The following is a 19,158-nucleotide window of genomic DNA, read 5'->3' on the forward strand; positions in this document are numbered from 1 at the left end:
CCGGGGCACGCCGCAGCGGAGCGGAGCGGAGCGGGGCAGGGCAGGGCAGGCGCGCCGCGGGGAGGAGCCGTCCGCGCTCCCCGTAGGCAGGGCAGCCCGCAGGGCCGGCCCACTTCTCCGGGCTGGGTGGGGTGTAGGGGGGGCCGGGGGTGGAGTAGGGTGAAATAGAGGCGGGCGTGTGTCACCGGGTAGATACCCGCGGCCAGGTACAGGCGGAGGCACTGACGACACGGGAGTGGATGCGCGCTCGGGCCGGGGCTCCTGGGGAGTGAGCGCACGAGTAGCCACCGCCCGCCCGGAGCCGCCCGCGGGCCAGTCCCCCTGCGCCGGGGCGGGCAGCCCGTCCGCGCCGCACCCGCCGCAGCCGCCAGCCCGCCTCATGGCCACCAGGGTGCTGACCATGAGCGCCCGCCTGGGTCCTGTGCAGCAGCCCGAGGAGCCGGTGTTCGCGCAGCTCAAGCCCGTGCTGGGGGCCAGGGAGGCAGCGATCTTCCCCGGGGAGGACCTGAAGCAGCAGCAGCCGCCGCCGCCGCAGCAGCAGCAGCAGCAGCACCCGGGGGGCGGCGGCGGGGGCGGCGGCGCGACCCTGCCGGCGGAGGAGATGGTACAGGTAGGCGGCGACCAGCCCTCTCGCAGCCCGCCGGCCATCGCCCCTCTCCCGCGGCGGGCCGCCCGGGCGCGGAGCGGCCGCTGAGGAGCGGGCGGGCGGGACTGGGTGGGGCCGGCTGGCGGGGCCGGGGCAGCGGACCCCGAGGTGCCGGGCTGAGGCGGCGGCGAGGTGGGGGCGGGGGCCGGCCGGCCCGCCCGTGCGGAGGGGCGCGGGGCAGGGAGGGCTCGCGCCTTCCCGCCGGCGGCGCGCGGCGAGGCGGCCCGGGGCGCGGCTGAGGCGGCCGGGGCTGAGGCGGGGCGCGGGCTCCGGCGGCGGCTGGCGGGCCGGCCCGGGGCGGGGGAGCGGGGCTGCCCCCGCGGGTGTGTTGAAAACTACAGCTGCTGCCTTTGCACTTGCCCGGCGGCAGAATTAGAGCGGCCGCCTGTCCGCCTCGCCCACGCAGGGAGTCATGTTCGGGGGCGGGGGGGGGGGGGAACGGGGGACACGGCGCACCGGGCGAGGGGGGACTTCCCGGGACTTTCTGCCGGCCCCAGGAGGCTGCCTGGGAGCGGATCCGCAGGCAAACAGCTGGAGGAGCTAAAAGCGGGAAGGCTGCGGCCGCGGACGGTGCCCGCTGAGGGGCGGCTCCCGGCGGGCGCCCCGGTGAGGCACCGGCCTCCGCCTGCGCGGGGGTGCCCGCGGACCCAGCCCCCGGCGTCGGTGGGACGGGGGTCCCGGGGAGCCCCTGGCGCTGGGCAGCGGTCTGTCGGGCGCTGCCTTTCGGTGGCGTCTTCCACAACGAATAAATAACTCCAGCCTTCAAAGCGAGCTGCCCTCGGCTCGTAAACAAGAGCTGGAAAAAGTAGCCTGGCATGTCGGGGCAGATCCAGATCAAAGGGACGGGAAGGCGGCTCTGTTTGTTTGTGGTGTTTACCGGGGGTCTTTGAAGAAAGGTTCTAAAATCCACTTTAGGGCAGAGTTGCTGTCTGTCAGCTGCTTTCTCTTGCGGGGTGCTAAACGGGTCTGGTATGAGCACTGTCTTGACGGGACAGGGGGGAATGTAGCATTTGCCCACTGGAGAGTGCGTGATAAATGCTTTGCCGATGACTGTACCAGTAATGTATCGGGCTCCAGCCACCCACGGATTCCCTCGCACCACTACGCTAAGAGAATGATTTCCCAGTAATTAAAGAGCTCGCCTAGGACCGAGGCACGGACAGGGATGTGTTTATCATGCTATTAGCCAATTATACGCTGCACAGATTATTATTTTTTTTTAAAGTGTAGTCCTGGAGACACTTTACACAAAGGGTACTCTGATACAGTCAGCCCATCTTCTTTTTATTACATATTATTCATAACTTTACACTTTGGTGTGTATTGTCATATTTCTAATCAAATACCTTTCTTTTAAGGATGAAGAATTATGGAAGTACAGAAAAAAATATATTAACATTATTTGCAGTATTAGTATTCAAAAAGCCAGCAGAGGATGTGGCTTTTAGAGTTAGCATTTCAAAGAGAAGCGAGTGAAACAGATAGGCAGTCACCCTGCTCCCGCAGTGAATTCCAGAGCAGGAGATCTTCAGATTAGGCACAGCGCCTGTCATTTCTGCACCTTGCACTGTCTTGTAGGCATCAAAGATGAAAGTTTGTTGTAAGCTGAAACATCAGATCGATCTTGCTCTGTGTGAACGACTTGTGCCATGACTTTATCTCCTTGTCCTTGATAATGTTGATTAGCGCGCCGATTATAAAATACAGGTTTTCATTAGGGTAGAGGTCTATAACTTCCTCCGTAGGTAGCTTGTGGCTGGCTGAACAGTATTGCCTTTTATTTGCAAAGCCTGACACGACCTGCATGCCATCGTCTTTCTCAGGTGGTAACAAATCCCATGGATTATGGTCTGTTTTGTTTTTATAGACAAGATGTGAGATGGAGAAATACCTGACACCTCAGCTCCCGCCCGTTCCTGTCATCCCCGAACATAAGAAATACAGAAGAGACAGTGCCTCGGTTGTAGACCAGTTTTTCACTGACAGCGAAGGGTTGCCTTACAGCATCAACATGAACGTCTTCCTACCTGACATTAGCCACCTGAGAACTGGCCTGTACAAATCTCAGCGACCCTGTGTCACCCACATCAAGACAGAGCCAGTCACCATCTTCAGTCACCAGAGCGAAACTGCTGCCCCTGCCCCAACTCAGGCCCTCCCCGAATTTACCAGCATCTTCAGCTCCCACCAAACTCCCGATGTGAACAACATTTTCATCAAGCAGGAGCTTCCTACTCCAGATGTTCATCTTTCCGTCACACCCCAGCAAGGCCAGTTATATCAGCTCTTGAGCTCGCCGGATTTAGATATGCCCAACACTACTACTCAGGCAGCCGTGATGGACTCCCTTAACAATGTCTCCATGCCGTCAGCCATGGCGGGCCTTAACACTCTCTCCTCGGCTGTTCCACAGACTGCAATGAAACAGTTCCAGGGCATCCCCCCTTGCACCTACAGCATGCCAAACCAGTTTCTGCAGCAGCAGGCCACTTACTTCCCTCCTTCACCCCCAAGCTCAGAGCCTGGAAGTCCAGACAGACAAGCAGAGATGCTACAGAATTTAACCCCTCCTCCATCATACGCTGCAACTATAGCTTCCAAGCTGGCCATTCACAATCCAAATTTACCAGCAACTCTGCCCATAACCTCCCAGAACATCCAACCAGTCAGGTACAACAGGAGAAGTAACCCAGATCTGGAGAAAAGACGTATCCACTACTGTGACTATCCTGGTAAGCGATCTGTGCCAGAAAATCGCAGTTCTCGCAATAAAAAAAAAAAGTGTGAATAATCATGGATGAGGTATAAGTGGTCTTCTTTAGCTGTAGTCTACACCTAGGGAGAACCGAATAATTCTTGTCAAAGTAGAATTTCTCTTCTTTATTGTTTTGTGTGGCACACTTTCACATTCTTTAAATAATATGTACCCTTTTCTTCACATCACTCGTAATTCTCTTAAACGCCTGAGCTCATTTTACCATGCCGTAAAACTTGATGTAAGTCAGGGTGACTGTGCAGCTCCTGCTCTCACTTTTCCAGTACCTGTGATGGAGCACAGGCTTAGTTTGTCTAGCACAGTACAGCTCAGTTTGAATCAGGTGGCGCTGAAAGAATCGTTTCAGCTTCTGGTAGCCGAGGCCACAGCCTTGTTAGGGGATTCGGCTGCCTGCATAAATCCATTAAAAGCTATCTCTGAAAATTGTCCACAGATGGATTCCCTTCCAGCCTCTCCTTCTCCTATGCTGAAGGGGAAGAGAGACCTGACTATAAACTCTGCCTCCATGTAGTACGTGATCCCAGATACAAGACACTCACGCCCATGTAAGCATAGAGAGAAATGTCTGCCTGTGGTTGATCTCCCTCTTTGCCATCGTAATTCTCAGCGGTGTATCACCCATTTGGTGTGCTGTATGATAAATGCTTCATGGAAGAGTTATGGTGAGCCCTGGGTGACAGTGACAGCCAAGTCTGGCTTGATCACATTCTCTAGGAAATCTTAAAAAAAAAATAAAGTCCCCTTCTGAGTTGTCAACTTAGGTAGCAGGTGTTACTGTACATATAGTGTAGTAGGTATTGGTCTATACTACGTTAAAAGGTAGTAAGTCAGAAACATAAGCATTTTTCTCTTTTCTGTGTAAAGCAGCATACGTCTGGGAGCTTTCTAGATCAAATTTTACTTCTAAATGGTGCTGGATGAAGCGTTTCCAGATATTACGCCAGCACTGAGTGAGGAAGTTTAAACATAACGTGGAGCATTCCTGTTCTCCCTACTGAAATGCCTCTCTGCTTTTTTGTTTTGTTTTGTTTTAGGCTGCACGAAAGTTTATACAAAGTCTTCTCACTTAAAAGCACACCTGAGAACTCACACGGGTATGTACTCACTCTCTTACTGCCTGTTCATTCATGGTTTACGTATTTTCTGAGAAAGCAAGTGTGTTTGATCTCCTGTCTTCTCTGTTTTCTGTAGAGTGGTGTGGGCTCAGGCTGGCAGTTCAGTTAAGAAAAATTTAAGGTTTGGTCAATGAGAAGAATAGTTGCTTTTATTCTTAATGCAGTTTTGTTAAACCTTTTATAATACAGAACTCAAAATAGCTAAGAATAGAACAGATGGAAACTTCCCTTTTCAATCTAAAATGCCATGAAGTGTTTAAAAAAAAAAAAAACCAACACTTTTTCCTTGGGCAATGAATTAAGCGTAGTAATCATGTTCTAGTTTTCAAGATTTATCTAAATAGATATAATTTTCTGGTTTGGACTTTCTTTTGAACTTGTTAGAACTATTTAATCCCAGAATTTTTGAGAAATATCGCAAAGACTCCCAAGGTAACTCCATTTGCTTCATTCTTAGCATTAAGTGTACTTTCTTTTAAAGACAAGTGGTTCTGCATATTTACTTTTTTAAAAAAGGCATAATTTCACAGTTTTGTCAGTGAAAGACATTAAAATGGAGGAAATGAAAAGTGTCAGTGTATCACGCTTGTTTTTCGTATCTTGATTAATTTCTGCCTGCAGCTATGGAGGCAGTCCCCACTCATGGGCCCACATGGAGTGGAGCTGGGGACAGTGTTTCTTGTGCGCGGGCGCAGGAGCCATGCGTGCAGAGCGCAGCAGTTGGGAGGTGGAACTACCCTAGATGTGTCTTCCTAAGGGTTCACCTGCTGAGGCAGGGGGAAGGAGGAGAGAGGGAGACAGGGAGAAAAATGTAGCTCACCAACAGCATGCCTGAAACTATTTAGGACAGTTCTTTGCTGGGATCTTAGTACTGCTCGTTCTAAATCAGTGAAAAGCACATGACTGATTTTGTGAAGAAATCAAATGCGAGGGCTATGACTCCTGTTTTTAAAACTGAGCATGAACCCCAGCTCTTTTACACGTGGACCTCAGTTCAGACCAAAACACTAGTCACGATTCAAGTAACTTGCTTATTGAAGCAGGCTGTCGGCTCTGCGACTGCGCCGTTCAAGTAACGGGGTTTCACCTGAGTTTAAACCAAATGTCAAAACAGAACAGCATGAGCTATGATCTAACAAAATGTTTCACTGTCTCTATGGAAACAAGGCTGTCTATTCAGCAGCTATTTTGAACGGATCGCTGGATTATCGTAAAAAAATTTATTATCTCCAGGCTAAATGTTACTCTGAAAATTTTGTTTTGATAGATGAGTTACTTGTGTTGCAGTTGCAGTAAAAAATTAAAAGCACCTGTACAAAGATTATTGCTTTGCATTAGTAATAGACTAAACAAGAACACTGTTAGATTTTGATTTATATAATCACTCATTAGCAGTAAGCTTAGTAAGAAAGGAGTATTTTCATGAGGCTATAAACCTGAATACTGTCAGAGAGTATAATCTCATTGCTCTTTAATAAATAATCTGTAAATTTGTGTGCGATTTCCACTTACGCACTTGAGCCAGCAGCTAAATACCAGTTTTAAATATCTCACTTGCTATTATACAATAACTAGGAACAGAGATAAAAGCAAAGTTTTAGTCTAAAAATGAAAATTGTACAGTAAACATTTGAAATGTACACTTTTACTTTTTTAAATCAATTTATATCTTTTTTTGAACCTTAAGTAATAATGACTTCAGGGTTTATAAGGTTAATACTTGTGTGCATAGAAATACATACCACATCACTAACATACTGCTTAGGGTCACTAACGTTTATTGTTGCCTTCACTTTATAGATATTTGACCTTAGAAATGTGGATAAATGTGCAAAGGTCAGAGGAGCTGATGTATTCATGGAAACAAGAATGTTGTTTTAGATAAAAATCTAGTGAACTTAAGCAAGTCTGTAACACAAAGGGTCTTCGGGGGAGGTGAATGAAGGGATAAACTGTCTAAATCGTGCAGTACATGCAAGAATGTGAGTCTGTATCCTGTTACCTGCATTATTTCAGAGTTTGCTTTGTTTAACTCTTGAACATTCACTTAATACTTGAAGATTTCAAGCACCAGTTGTGATCTCTGCCTTAACATATGGTTGAAATGTGTATTATGAGCAAGATCTATGACTTACCAAGTACGGTAAATTTGATTAGATGAATATTAAAGTAAATGGGCACAAACTCGGGGAAGCCTGTGAAGTTGCGCAGCTTCCCCAGAAGCGCAAGGGAATCTCGCTATTGATCTCCAAAGAGAAGAGCTTGATGCCGAGGGCTAAATTTGGGTGTGTGCCTCTCCGCGTCCCATCCCCCAGAACTATGAAGTCATACAGCACTATTAAGCTTTGATTTTCTGGTTTTTAATTTTTTTTTTTTTTTAAAGACTTTTGTGAAACCTTTACCTTCAAAGTCTAAAAGCAAGTGTCACGTAATCCATTTCAATAAAGTTGTGTGTGATATTCTTTCAAATCCCTTCAGGGATAGCAGACCTGTTTATCTGGCTAAACCCGTTCTTTAGTAATCATGGACCACTGAAGTTGTTTTCTCCTTATTCTTAGTTTCTTAACAATACCTTTTAAAATGGGCTACAGTCTCTCTCTCATCCCAACCGGTCCCCGCCCTTCTCAGCAATCTGTCATCTTAAAATAAAAGAGCCTGCAGCAAAGTTTGTCTGCCATTAAAAGTCAAGACAGACCTTATGGTTTTCCTTTTGTATTGGAAAATCTCAGCCTTTTCACAGTATTTATTTAGCAGCTTTTCTCTTCTGAAAGGCTTTCACTGGGTTTAGTAGACGTTCTTTGAGAACAAACCTCTTTGAGAACAAACCTAAAAGAAATGTTATATTTGATAGGTGGAATGTAGGCTGTAGTCTTTTCCAGTTCAGATGTGAATACACTGTCAGACTTTAAAAATTACATTTAAATACAACTATAAGAAATGGGCGAGAGGAAAGCCCCTTATATTTTTCTTCCTAGGTGTTCCCAAGCTTACCTTATACAAAGTCAGGTAGTATAAGCTGGTATAGTTATTCTGATTTAATGTAATTACACTGGACTTTTGCTGTTGGTTAGGAGTTCATTATTCACGTAAGAGCTAAGCAAGGTTAATGTATTTGTACCAGTCACTGAAGCAGGCACACGTTTTTCTTTCTCTAGTTAATGCTGTAGTGTTTGTAAATTATGAAGTAAATTTTAGTTGCTGATAAACTTGTAACCCCAAAATTGAACATGAACAAAGATTCGAATACTGGAAAGATACAGGGCATTTTGTATCATCTCCATGCAGTTCTGTAAGAGATGTTGGTAAATTTTAGTACCTTAAAACACTTAATATTAGCTGTTTCTGAAACAGGTGAAATGGTATTCAGTGTGCTAAAGTACCCATTGGAACATCTCTCAAAACAGACTGAATTTTTTGACCACTTGAAGGAGGGATTTTCTTTTAAAATAATTTTACCTGTTAGTCATGGAACAAGTTGTGTTTCATAACCGGCATGGTGCAACTACAGTATATAATGAGGGAGGGAGTTATGCATTTATTGCAGGCTGCCAGCAGTAAAACCACCTTAAGGCTCTGTGTCCAACTTGAAAAACATGCCAGGTATCAGTGAAAAACAGTTACATGCATGTTGTAGATGAACCTCATTTCGGTTCCTTTTCTGACGTCCGAGCGAATACATATATATTAAGTAATCCTTTAGAAACAGCAGTCCTATAACTTACCCTGTTAGATTTCTTTATATATATTAAAGATTTGGCCTGTGGAAGTTGAACCTTTGATACGCAGGGCCCTGGAATACCCTACCTGCACCCTACCTGTAACTGCAGAATTGCTACTGGCTCCATTGTGGTGGTTTTTTTTAATATTTCTGTGAACAGCTGCATGCTTCAGAATTGTGTATGTTTTTAAGAGGAAAATCTGTCATTGTTTTGAATACATCAAGGCACGCACATTGAAGACGTTTTCCAGCTGCATGTTGGTTTTCCCTATACAGAGCCTTTGTACAGGCATGTTCTCTGGTCACATGGTGGGCTTGCCATTAATAGTTTCTAGCATTAACTGCAGAACTATTTCATCTCTATCTATAGATCTAGTTTGTATTTCGTGATGGGAAGTGGCGGCCGAGATAACTCAAGAGAAATGGCATTTCTCTAAATGAGATGCACTCAAAATACTTCCACTGTCCCTAGTTATTTCAAATGTTTATGTAGGCATGGGACAGCTGCCGACTTGTGTGGCTGCTCAAGGTGTTAAACATTTTATTTTAGATCTCTGCCTCAATAGATCCAGAATTAGGCTCTGATGGTACATCAGAATTAGAACCAGTTGTGTGCAGTAGATTTCAGCAGTCCATAGGACTCGGCGCTCCAAGTTTACCATAGCTGTATATAGATGCTTGTTAAAGGTGGTACAATACAGAATTGCCTGGGAATTCAGGATGCCCATTGTTCAGAAGGGAAGATAAGTGGTAGTTGGACTTCTGCTGGAAAAAAAGCATCTTGTATTGACTCAAATCATCCTGAGACTTAGGTGAGGGATTTCACTCATAGTGCACAAATGGGAAATGGAGGCACCAAAAGCCTGCTTTGTTTGTGGTTGCAGTTTTCTGTGTGTGTCGCAAACTTCATCCTGGAAAAATATTTGCGTCATGAAAACAGCTATTAAGTAATATTTCTGTGTCGATTCTGCTGCTTTAACCTGTTAGATGAGTCAGTTGCACAGATTATACTTTAAGGAGGTGTCGGTAAATGCCATCATTGATAGAGACAATAAGGAAAAAATGCAGGAGAGTTAAATAAAACTGTTGACAAAGCGCATTAAAGTGTGGTGTCGCTAGGCACTGCTGGAGAATATGTTGGTATCTTTTATTTATGAATTCTGCTAAATCCATTAGTTGTCTGTGTCAGAAATTGAAGTACATTATTTTCCTGTGCAAACCACAGTTTAAGGGAAAATAATGTAATTTTTTTCAAACACTTTGTGAATAATGGCAGACCTTGTGATTAATTGATCCAGTTCTTTATCTGTAGTTGTAAGTAAGTATGCATGTTTGAGTGTGTGCTCAAAAGGGGGTGAAATCTTACAACGTAAACATACATTTTACATAAATATTACTGGTCATTCACATCAGTGTCCAGCATGCAGTTTTTATGAAGCAGGAATTAAATTCCAAGGTGTCAGGTGAGAGGTAGTCCTGTTAGATTTTAGATATTGAAAAGAAAAGCCTAATATTTTCTTTTTGATTAAAAGCCTAGAAAGTCCCTCTAAGCATGAAAAAGCTTAAAAAAACTGTTGTTTCTGTCAATTGCTGCCTGAGAGGATTAAACTTCAGTTCCAGGATATTTGATTCCTGATAAGGAAACTGTTGACCTAAGAGACTGGCTTTAAATATAGTTCATTTTGAGACCGCCCTACATAGGCTAATATAGTACCAAGAATCACAGCAATTGCCAGTGATTAAAACTTTCCATTATTTGATTAGACATTCCTTATTGTAATTAATTTCAGGGCTTGACTGGGACGATTGACTCCTGGTTCCAGGGTAGTGTGTTGTTTGTTGTTTGTTAGATGACCTGCACCTCCCATTGGTGAAAGATTAGAAACATTTAAGTAATGTCCTAGTTTAGTCTGAGTATCTTGGTAGCAGCATTCCTGTCCTGTCAGGCTGCATTATTTATATTCAGTGATCTGCAACAACTCTGATTAAGGACATATTAAAACCTTTGATTTTGGCAAGTGTACAGTGCTTTGCCTTAAGTTAAAATAGCTTTAATGTATTGCTTCCAATTTAATTTTTTTGTGTGTGTGTATGCATACAGTAGGTGGAAATCTGGAAGTCTACAGTACATGTTTAATAAATTCCATTTTAAGAGCGCCTCTTATCTGACTGTACAAGAGCCAGTGTTATTGGTGTGAGAGCTAAAGAACTGCTCTTGCACCACAGGCATAGATGAGGAAATGTGTTCTCCAGCACAGAATGTGTAGACACAGCCATGCACCCCAGATGGATGGATTTCTTATAAACCTAGTTAAAAACCAAAAAATTCCTTTCCTCTTTGTTTGCATATCTCCTTGAAGAGAGACCACCTCTGTTAAGACAGAATGTTATACCAGAAAGAAAATAAACCACTGCACAGGACAGTCAAGATTCCCCAGTAATCCGTGAGCTGCGTAAGCCAACACTTAGCAAAATAAGAGTGCTTCAAGCATTGGTGGGAGCTCTGAGAAGATAATGCCTTCTGCACCTCACTAGTCAGAAAGTAAATGATGTACTAATCTCTTGACCATCCTTTTTGCTTACCGGTCCGTCATCTCTTTTCCTGTTCGTGCTTTTATTAGAGAGATCAAATATTACTTGATTTATCAGTGATTGGACTTAACGAGGCCTAACAGCTCTCTGTTACAGGATTCCTTAAAATGCTTTTCTGTTGTGAAGCATTACTTAATGGTCACCCTCTAGCCATTACTATACTAGGCAGAGGCTTTATCACGTTTGAAAATGTGCAGCATATGTTATGCATTCATATCTGTGGTGGGCTGGATATTTCAAGGACTAAATTCATTTTGTCACTCACAAAATAAGCCGGATGTACATTGCATACTGTCAGCCCTCTGATCCATCTCCATCTTGGACAAGCTAGAATTTCAGTGCACTAAAGAACTTTTAAACACCTGAGGGATTATTTTTTTTTTTTTTTATGTTTCAGCTTTCTGCTCTTTCTCAAAAAAATCCCCCTGTATTAGAAAAGGGTAAATCCCCAACCAACAATCTGCTTTTAATGTTCACTATAGCTTTAGTCGATGTCAGAGGAAGGTCTAATTTTAGGTAAGTGTCGGGAGCTACAAACTTCTTTTGAATGAGTGCAGACATACACCCGAGCAACTACTTTCAGTTCCAGTCAGCCTGGAAGATACTAGGGTTTAAAATCCTGATGCTATGAACTGGAAGAGAGCTATTTCAGGCAAACTAAGAGGAAAAACATTTCATTTGTTCTTATTTTTTCTAAAAATTTGAGGCTATAACATGTCAGGAAACTAAGACAAATAATGTTAAGCTGTGAAAATTTTGAAAAGAAATACACCAGAAAATTCTGAGACCACATAAATCTTTATAATAATTTGTTTTGAAACTGGGCGTAATATAGGTTACGTAGGTAACTGGTGCAATTATGATGCAGAAACCTCTTTGCCTACCACTTTTTTATCACACCTAGTTGAATATTTTTAAGGCCAAACACTTGCCACCAGAAATAATTTCATAATAAACACAAGTAATAAAAAGATGGAAAGAATCGGGGGGGGGGGGGGGGGGGATGTCTTTATACTTTTATACCCTTAGGAGCTGTAATCAGGTGTTGTCTTTTTGGAGCCTTTGAAAAGGCTGCTGCTTTTTCTTCTTCAAGGAAGCTCCAATCTCATTACTCTGTCAGAAATTTCTGATAGGAAATAAGAGAAGTTGTAGGCGTTGGCTGGTGTAATACCTGTATTTGGATTTCTGCATACCAGTAGAGTTACCTAACTTTAGGTTTGAAAATCTGACCCTTGCTTTTTGCAGCTTTATATTTAGAGAAAGCCATCCTAACAGTGAATTGCAGAAATAAAGTCACAGAACTCTTTGGTGAAATAAGGAAGCTTATTTTCTTGTTAACGGGGAAAATAATCACTAATGGAGGTTTTCAGTGACTCGTTTTTTATGAACAGAATTTTAAACAGAAACATTTTCTGGAACAGAGGCTGTATGTTGAAGAGAGGGTGTCTTCAAAATGACCACCCCCCCACTGGTGGCACTGTACCTCACCCAAGTGAGCATGGCCATGATGGTTGCTGCCAGTGGCTAGAATTCATGTTAGGAAAGCAATTGCTGCAGTTTGGCATGACTAATCCCAAGATGATGAATTGAAGAGAGAAGAGCCCATGGTGTGCCTCAGTGGTCCAGATCATTCTCTTGTGGTATCGACAAGGATGCCAAACCTTGGGATCTACCTTGGCATAGTTTATCTGTTGAAGTGGCTGGTTTTGTTAGCATGGTATATGTGGATATCCAGACACCTTTTTGACATCCTTGCAATCTCAGAGCATTATATTTACTTTTTTTTTAATAGACATGTTGAAAGCAAAATAGTCTCCTTTCAGGTTAAACTCCCTTATCTCTTGACTAGGTAAAGCTCTTTCTGTAAAAGAGCTTCCAAGCTAAACATTGGGGCTTAAAAGTTTCTGTGCTCAAGCACAAGTCTGTTTCTCATGCTCCACAAATGTATTTTTTTTTTTTAACTGGAGAATGGATACATATTAACAGCTCAAGAACTTAAAGATATATTTTGTGATGTATAAGCCTAGCAAAATATTTTAATTCAGTGATACTGGAAGGAGGTTATGCAGAAATCCAATTAAACTTATGAAGTCCCTATCCTGTTGAAGTATAATTTAAAGGAAAGCAGTTCTGTTTCCCAGAAGTGCTGTGTATAATATTTCTGGCTTGGGAAGAAAGGGTTGGAGTGTGCTATTTGGCTGGAAATCGGTACCAGCTTCCTCCATGGTGTTTTAGTTGAACAGTGTTGACATTCTAACAAATCCCATGGAAGCTCCCCTGAAGTGGAGGAGTTAGCTGTTTTCTTGCTTTTACAGTGAAATATCTGTTTGATACCACGATCGTGTTCCAGTAACCGAGCTGTACTGCCTTCATATTTGATGACCAGTGGCATTCTTGGTTTAACACTCTATAGAAGCCCTAAATTGCTGGAGGAAAACCAAATATTTCTGAAACTTTACAGCTACTGTATTTCGCACAATCATTAAAGTAAACAAATCTTACATTACTATATAGCCAATGAAAACAGTGGATAAAGGGTTCAGTGTCCTTTGTTGTGTATACCTGCTTTTTGAAAAAATAAATCTTCAACCCCAAATTTGTCAGTGCTTTAAAGTCAACATAGCAAAGAAGTAGGATCACTTCAGAAAATTGTAACATGAGGCTCTTTTTCCCTTGCTGTGGGAACTTAAACTAAAATCTTACTTCTGCTAAATGACAAAAAGCATGTGTATAGGTTGAGAGAGAGAAAACACTACCAGCTAGTTGTTCTGCTTGCTTTAAAAGAGTGAAAATAACCTCCACCTTCTTTTTCTTGCCCCCCTTCCTCCTTGCCCAAAAGGAAAACATTTGAAATTGATTCAGTTCTTAAATAGAACTTTCCAACGGAAACTAGCATTACAAACATAGATATTCAGTATTTTACCCCTAGGATTTATTCAAAATAATCCAGGCCTCTACGCTGGTGCTAAAAATACATTTTCCAGTTCTCACCGTTGGCCAAAGCAGGGGTTAAAAGCAGCATTCTGATTTTAATTTCCAGTACATAAAAGTAATACTGTTAAAACAATCTGTGTAAAGCACCAGCTTGTTCCCCTCCACGCATCCCCTGAACGCTACTTGGTTTAGCTCAGGTCTGCAAAAGTCAGCCGGCAAGGAGGAGCAGTGCTGTTCCGCTTGGCCCTGCCTAGCTCTTCCCCTGAGCAGTGCTCTTGCCCAGGGGGATTCATGGCTGTGGCAGGTGGTGAAGTGACCAGGACAGTGGGGTAAGGTTTGGATAGTGTTTCTGGGAAGTTGGGTCCCCTGGAGTTTGATGGGGATCTGGCCATTTGATTCGGTGTTGAATTGGAAGCTGTGGCACCCAGCAAGGCACAGGGTTCACCGCTTCCCCAACTGCTGGCAGTTCATATGCCAGGAGCCTTTATATCACCTGCTGATGCTGCTCACAGGTTAAAAGAAGTTTTAATGGGGACAGCAGTTTCATTTGGACTCAGACACGGTCACGTACCACCTACACGGCATAACTTTGCGACTGCTTTGTCAGTACAGCGTAGTCCGATACTCAGTGAAGTTGCACATACTTCATACCTCCTTGATGCCAGGCTTGGAAACTGATTTTAATCTCCTGGTCCCCATTCCAGTCTGGTCTGGATATTCCTGGGCTTTTGTTCGACTAGTGGTATTTTCCTGCCCTCTTTACCATTTCTTTCATTCCTCGTATAATTCTGCATGAGCAGATTGAGTGGATGAGCAAGCATTTTGAGTGTATAAAGGCCTGACTATGTATATGGTCTGTCTGAGCAGCTAGGATAGCAGGATCACAAGTCTGGGGATTCAGCATCAAGTATAAAATATGGCAGTTTTAAGTGAAGGCTTTTAAAGAAGATTTTGAAGCCAATGTGGGAGAAAAGGAGAAAGAAAGGAGAAAAAGAAAGAAATACACTGGCTTTAAGTTAAGGTGTAGTTTAGTTTTTTAAGTTTAGTTGAATGCAGGAGTAATGCTTTTGTGCAACTTCTGTATGTGCACATGCGTTTTAACACCAAGTATTCACGGATGATCTCCCTGGTGCTATCCCTATGGATCAGCAACACAGTCTTTTGCAGACTGCATTAATAACCCAGTTTAAATACATTATGATGTATATAGTTTAAAAGATCCCTTCCTGTATAGATACCTTTTCTGTCATTCTGCCATGAAGACCAAATGTGTTACCTCAGCTGGCTTCTCTGATTTTAGAAAAGCATTACACATCGAGTTTGAAGTAAATCTGTATTTTAACCTACAGTATATGATGCATGGAGCAAAAAAGAGTCCTATGTGATGGATCATTCTGATCTTCAGTCAGCATCAGACAGACTAAATTCAACTGTGACAGAAATGTAAAGTTATTTGTGTTCTGATTTGCCATCCACCAAATAATTTTGAACTCTGAGTGGCGATGCCAGGCTCTAAGTTTGTTTTTCTTAAGGAATGATACATTTCCACTGTGATTTCAATAAATCCAGGTCAATGTTTATGCAAAAAGGAGGTTGAGGGGTTAGTTTTTCTTGTAGAGTTCTGGTTCTGGTTGTTTCCGTGCTGCCAACTTGAAGCCACATTCCCTTTGTGAGCAAAGGGCTGGTTCTGCTCTTAGTAGTAGACACAAAGTTACTAGTTAGTTGATCACAAGAAGCAGTAGAAACTCCTGGGCAAAACCAGTTTCATAATTCCATCTGAATAATGAATTAGTGTCTGTGAAGTAATGTTTTGGAGTTTCTCAGATGGTGTTCTCTGCATGACTGGTGCAGAACAAACAGTCTGATTGCAGGATATTGGCTTCTGTCTTTCTTCTGCGTGCTCATATGATGGTAAAATAGAGATTGAGACCGTGAGGGTAAAGATCTGAGACCAACAGAGAGGGAGAGGATCTGTAAGGTTGTTGGAAAGGACTTTTGGAAAGCTCAGCCTTGGTCTGATTCCGCTCCAGATGAAGCTGTTGCAGAGTTTAGTAAAAAAGGATATAGATAACAATCCACTCTTCCAACTGAAGAGTGTTTTTGTCAACCAGCATCAAGCAGTAGCCTATAAATAGGTAATCTTAGCCTCTTTCTGTGAAGCTTGCTTGTATGGTGACATCATGTCCATATCAGCTCCAGAGCAGGTGCATGTACACACATAAAGTTCTGGTTTCACATGGAAGTCATCTTGGCTTTGTAGCTTCATATTTCTCCCATTTCAACAAACACCTATCAATTATAGGCATGCTTAAAAGACTCTGTTTGTACTTTTAAAATGGATGAATGCAAATATTTTAGGTGCTTGGGCCAGTATATTCAAGGCTAGCTGGACACAAAATTGTGTTCAGAGCTGCTGTAGTACAGCAAGTTTTCAGAGATGCCGTGCTCCTTTGTCAGTATAGACTGATGGAAGCAGCAAGCACTTGCCACCTCTAAAATATGGCTATTTAAACACCTGATTGTAGACACTTAATTCTGAAAACGGGTGCTTTGATCCTTTAGGTGCTTTCCCCTATCTATAGCTAGCCCAAGCCAGGATGCTGCAAGTTTTTATTGCCTCTGACATTTAGGAAATACTGTCCCCGTTGTGTTTGTAACACACAGTGCCCCTTTCTTCACACATCAGAAGCTCTTGAACATATCTGCACGCCACAAAGAATCTTTTTAGAAATCTTCCTTCCTATTTCAGACCTCTTAAAAAAACTTCTGTATAACTTAATTCACCCATTTTAAAAAGGTACAAGTGTAAGTTACAAACTAGGCCAGACAGTCACATGAGACTACATGGGTTTTTTCCTACTCCCTGTCATACTGAGATGAGTGTAAGTGAGCATATTTCAGTCTCATGAAGTTTTTTTACTTCTGTGCATTTCTTCTGTACTGTAGCCGTCTCCAATTTGTATGTTTGAGGTATTTTACTGAGGTATTAAATCACAGATTCAAGAGTAAAATTCACTGAAAAAACAAAGGGGCTGTTTGGGCCTATTGAATAGAGCTGTGAATAATTAGGAAACGTCAGGTCCTGTTTGGTCATAGTTCTGTAAGTTCAAGAGCAACGCTATTCAGTGTGATCTCACATCAATTTCCTCCTGAAGAGTGACAGCAGTCTCATTTCTACGTGCTCTCTTTCAGGTGAGAAACCATACAAGTGCACGTGGGAAGGCTGTGACTGGAGATTCGCTCGCTCGGATGAATTAACGCGCCACTACAGGAAGCACACGGGGGCAAAGCCCTTCCAGTGCGCTGTCTGCAATCGCAGCTTCTCCCGCTCTGATCACCTGGCTCTCCACATGAAGAGGCATCAGAACTAGAAGCTGGACTTGTCGTTGAGGCTGTTTTGTATCTATGCAATTTCCTATTGACTCTCGACATACAACTAAAATTAGTTTAATTTTTGTGTATGGGTTATCCGTTTAAAAGAAATCTCAAAAGAAACTGGAAATGTATATTTTGTATATTTATGCAGAAAAAGGGAAGACACTGTATCACAATACCAGAGTGTTCGGTCATTTGTTTGCTGTCATGATGTATATGGCTTTAGTCAGCAGGTTTCATCTCTTTACAAGTATTATGGCTTGACACATTGCAGCTTTATACATTTTTCTTTTTCTCTTGCAGTGTTTTGACCAAAGCACTGTCACTATTGTGGCAATGTTTAGTAAATGAGTTAATGAGAGGCTGCAGATGAATGAACGCAGTGGAAAAGCCATTAATTGTAATCTGTCAGGTTTTTACTGGACATATTTAGTACTTGTGGGTTTTTTTTTAAATGTTAAGTCATTCTGTGGAAGTAAAATACGTAGAAAAATTCATAAACAGCCATAGAACAAAACATTTTGTTCTGTACGTTGCATGTTTGCAAAGACAAAGATTTTGTAAATTTGCAGATCAGCTTTTTAGGTTTAATACAAAAGTTTTTTAAGAATCGTCTGAAAAAAGTAGTTATTTTACATTTGATAATATGGCACATTTACAAAAAAAAAGTTATTCAAATACCTCTCAAAACAGTACCAACTTAGCTTCATTTTTCTTAAAAGAAATGAGCTAAGTATTCAGATGTTTTATACCTGTTAACTCAAACGGTGTGCACTGAATATTCAAAGCAGGATTTTGTTTTCAAATTGCTTAAAAGGGCAAAACATGTAGAGTGAACTGTAAGTCAATGTGGGAAGCTTAAATAACGGGGATAGTTACAACGAACACAGAATGTTAAACCTCTTACTATAAGCTAAACTTAGTATTACTTCAAAAAGAAGGATTTAGGATGCAATTTTCATACATTGACATGTTAAGCTGGTTCAGCACCAGTATGATCTAGTTTCATGTGGACATTGCATGTAATTTACTAGAAGGTAAAGGATACAGTAATTTTGTTTAAAATTACAGAGCAGTTTAGTTAAGCCACTGTTCAGATTGACACACGCAGGGGAAAATTTACTGCTGACAAAAGTAGCTGAAACGCCACTGAAGTCAATGAAGTGGTGCCCTTTTATGCTAACAATGACTTTGATCCACCGTGTTCAGCCTTGAAATAGTAGATGACGGGCCAAAGATGAGGTTAGACCATGTAGGATTTGGCCAGACAACAGGAGAAAACCAAACAAACCTATTAAATTTCTGGACTTCACAAGCCGTAATATTAAGCTGTCAACCAAAGGCTAGAGTAGACAATCAAAATACCAAAAAAAGGGTCTTGCAGGAAAACCTAGCTTTGTTAAAACTGTTGTTTGTCTTTATTTATTTGTGGTATATGATAGACTCTTTTTTTTTTTTTTTAAGACAATTTTACATATACTTGATAAATTATAGTTTTGTTTGTTATAGTTAGAAATGTTGCTCTTAATGTAAATATTTGACAAACGATGTAAATAATTTTGTAAGGCTTCAAATGTTTATATGTGGAAACACATGCATAAATTGGTTGCTGTTTTGCTTCTTTTGCCTCTCCCCTACCTTATTTTTGTATTGTGGTATTTCCTATGCAAATGATGGAGCAAACAGCTGTATAGTTGTAGAATGTTTTGAGAGAGAATGAAATGGTTTATATATAAAGACTTTTTTTTTTTTCTTTTTGCAAAATAAAACAAAGTGCCTGATGTGTGTGTGTGCACGTGCATGTGCTCTCTGTAGCTTCTGACAATGAAAGTTCTGTGGTTTTGCACTGGGAGCTGGAAAGTGTAGCAATATTAAGCTAAGAATGTCTTCTTCATAACAGGGTTTGTCTGTTTGGAAAGTACCTGGCACTTCTGCTTTGGCCCTCATGAATATAATAAACGTGAAGGGATAAAGAATAGTGCTTCTCTGCCATCAGAACTTT

The 19,158-nt window shown here is 42.2% G+C and overlaps 1 protein-coding gene across 2 annotated transcripts; it reads left to right on the forward strand.

Annotated features, from left to right (window-relative positions):
- The first annotated feature begins 30 nt into the window (after positions 1–30).
- On the forward strand, positions 31–18,937 carry KLF5 (KLF transcription factor 5). 2 transcript variants are annotated; one of them, XM_080374417.1, is made up of 4 exons: positions 31–610; positions 2,514–3,378; positions 4,457–4,516; positions 16,974–18,937. In XM_080374417.1, exons 1-4 carry the CDS (start codon positions 380–382, stop codon positions 17,150–17,152), a joined length of 1,335 nt encoding a protein of 444 aa, XP_080230543.1. In that variant the 5' UTR covers positions 31–379; the 3' UTR covers positions 17,153–18,937. The 2 variants fall into 2 exon arrangements, with proteins under 2 accessions (XP_080230543.1, XP_080230544.1); XM_080374418.1 differs by lacking the exon at positions 31–610 and adding an exon at positions 1,164–1,252.
- Positions 18,938–19,158: the final 221 nt, after the last annotated feature.

This window comes from Falco punctatus (assembly GCF_963210335.1).
Source record: "Falco punctatus genome assembly, chromosome: 2".
In the NCBI taxonomy this organism is placed as follows: Eukaryota; Metazoa; Chordata; class Aves; order Falconiformes; family Falconidae; genus Falco; species Falco punctatus.

Bases quoted from the DNA above. Each gene is read 5' to 3' on its own strand.
- KLF5 (XM_080374417.1), top strand. From the start codon at position 380: ATGGCCACCAGGGTGCTGACCATGAGCGCCCGCCTGGGTCCTGTGCAG. The intron at 3,379-4,456 runs GTAAGCGATCTG...GTTTTGTTTTAG, and splicing joins CCACTACTGTGACTATCCTG to GCTGCACGAAAGTTTATACA. The intron at 4,517-16,973 runs GTATGTACTCAC...GCTCTCTTTCAG, and splicing joins ACACCTGAGAACTCACACGG to GTGAGAAACCATACAAGTGC.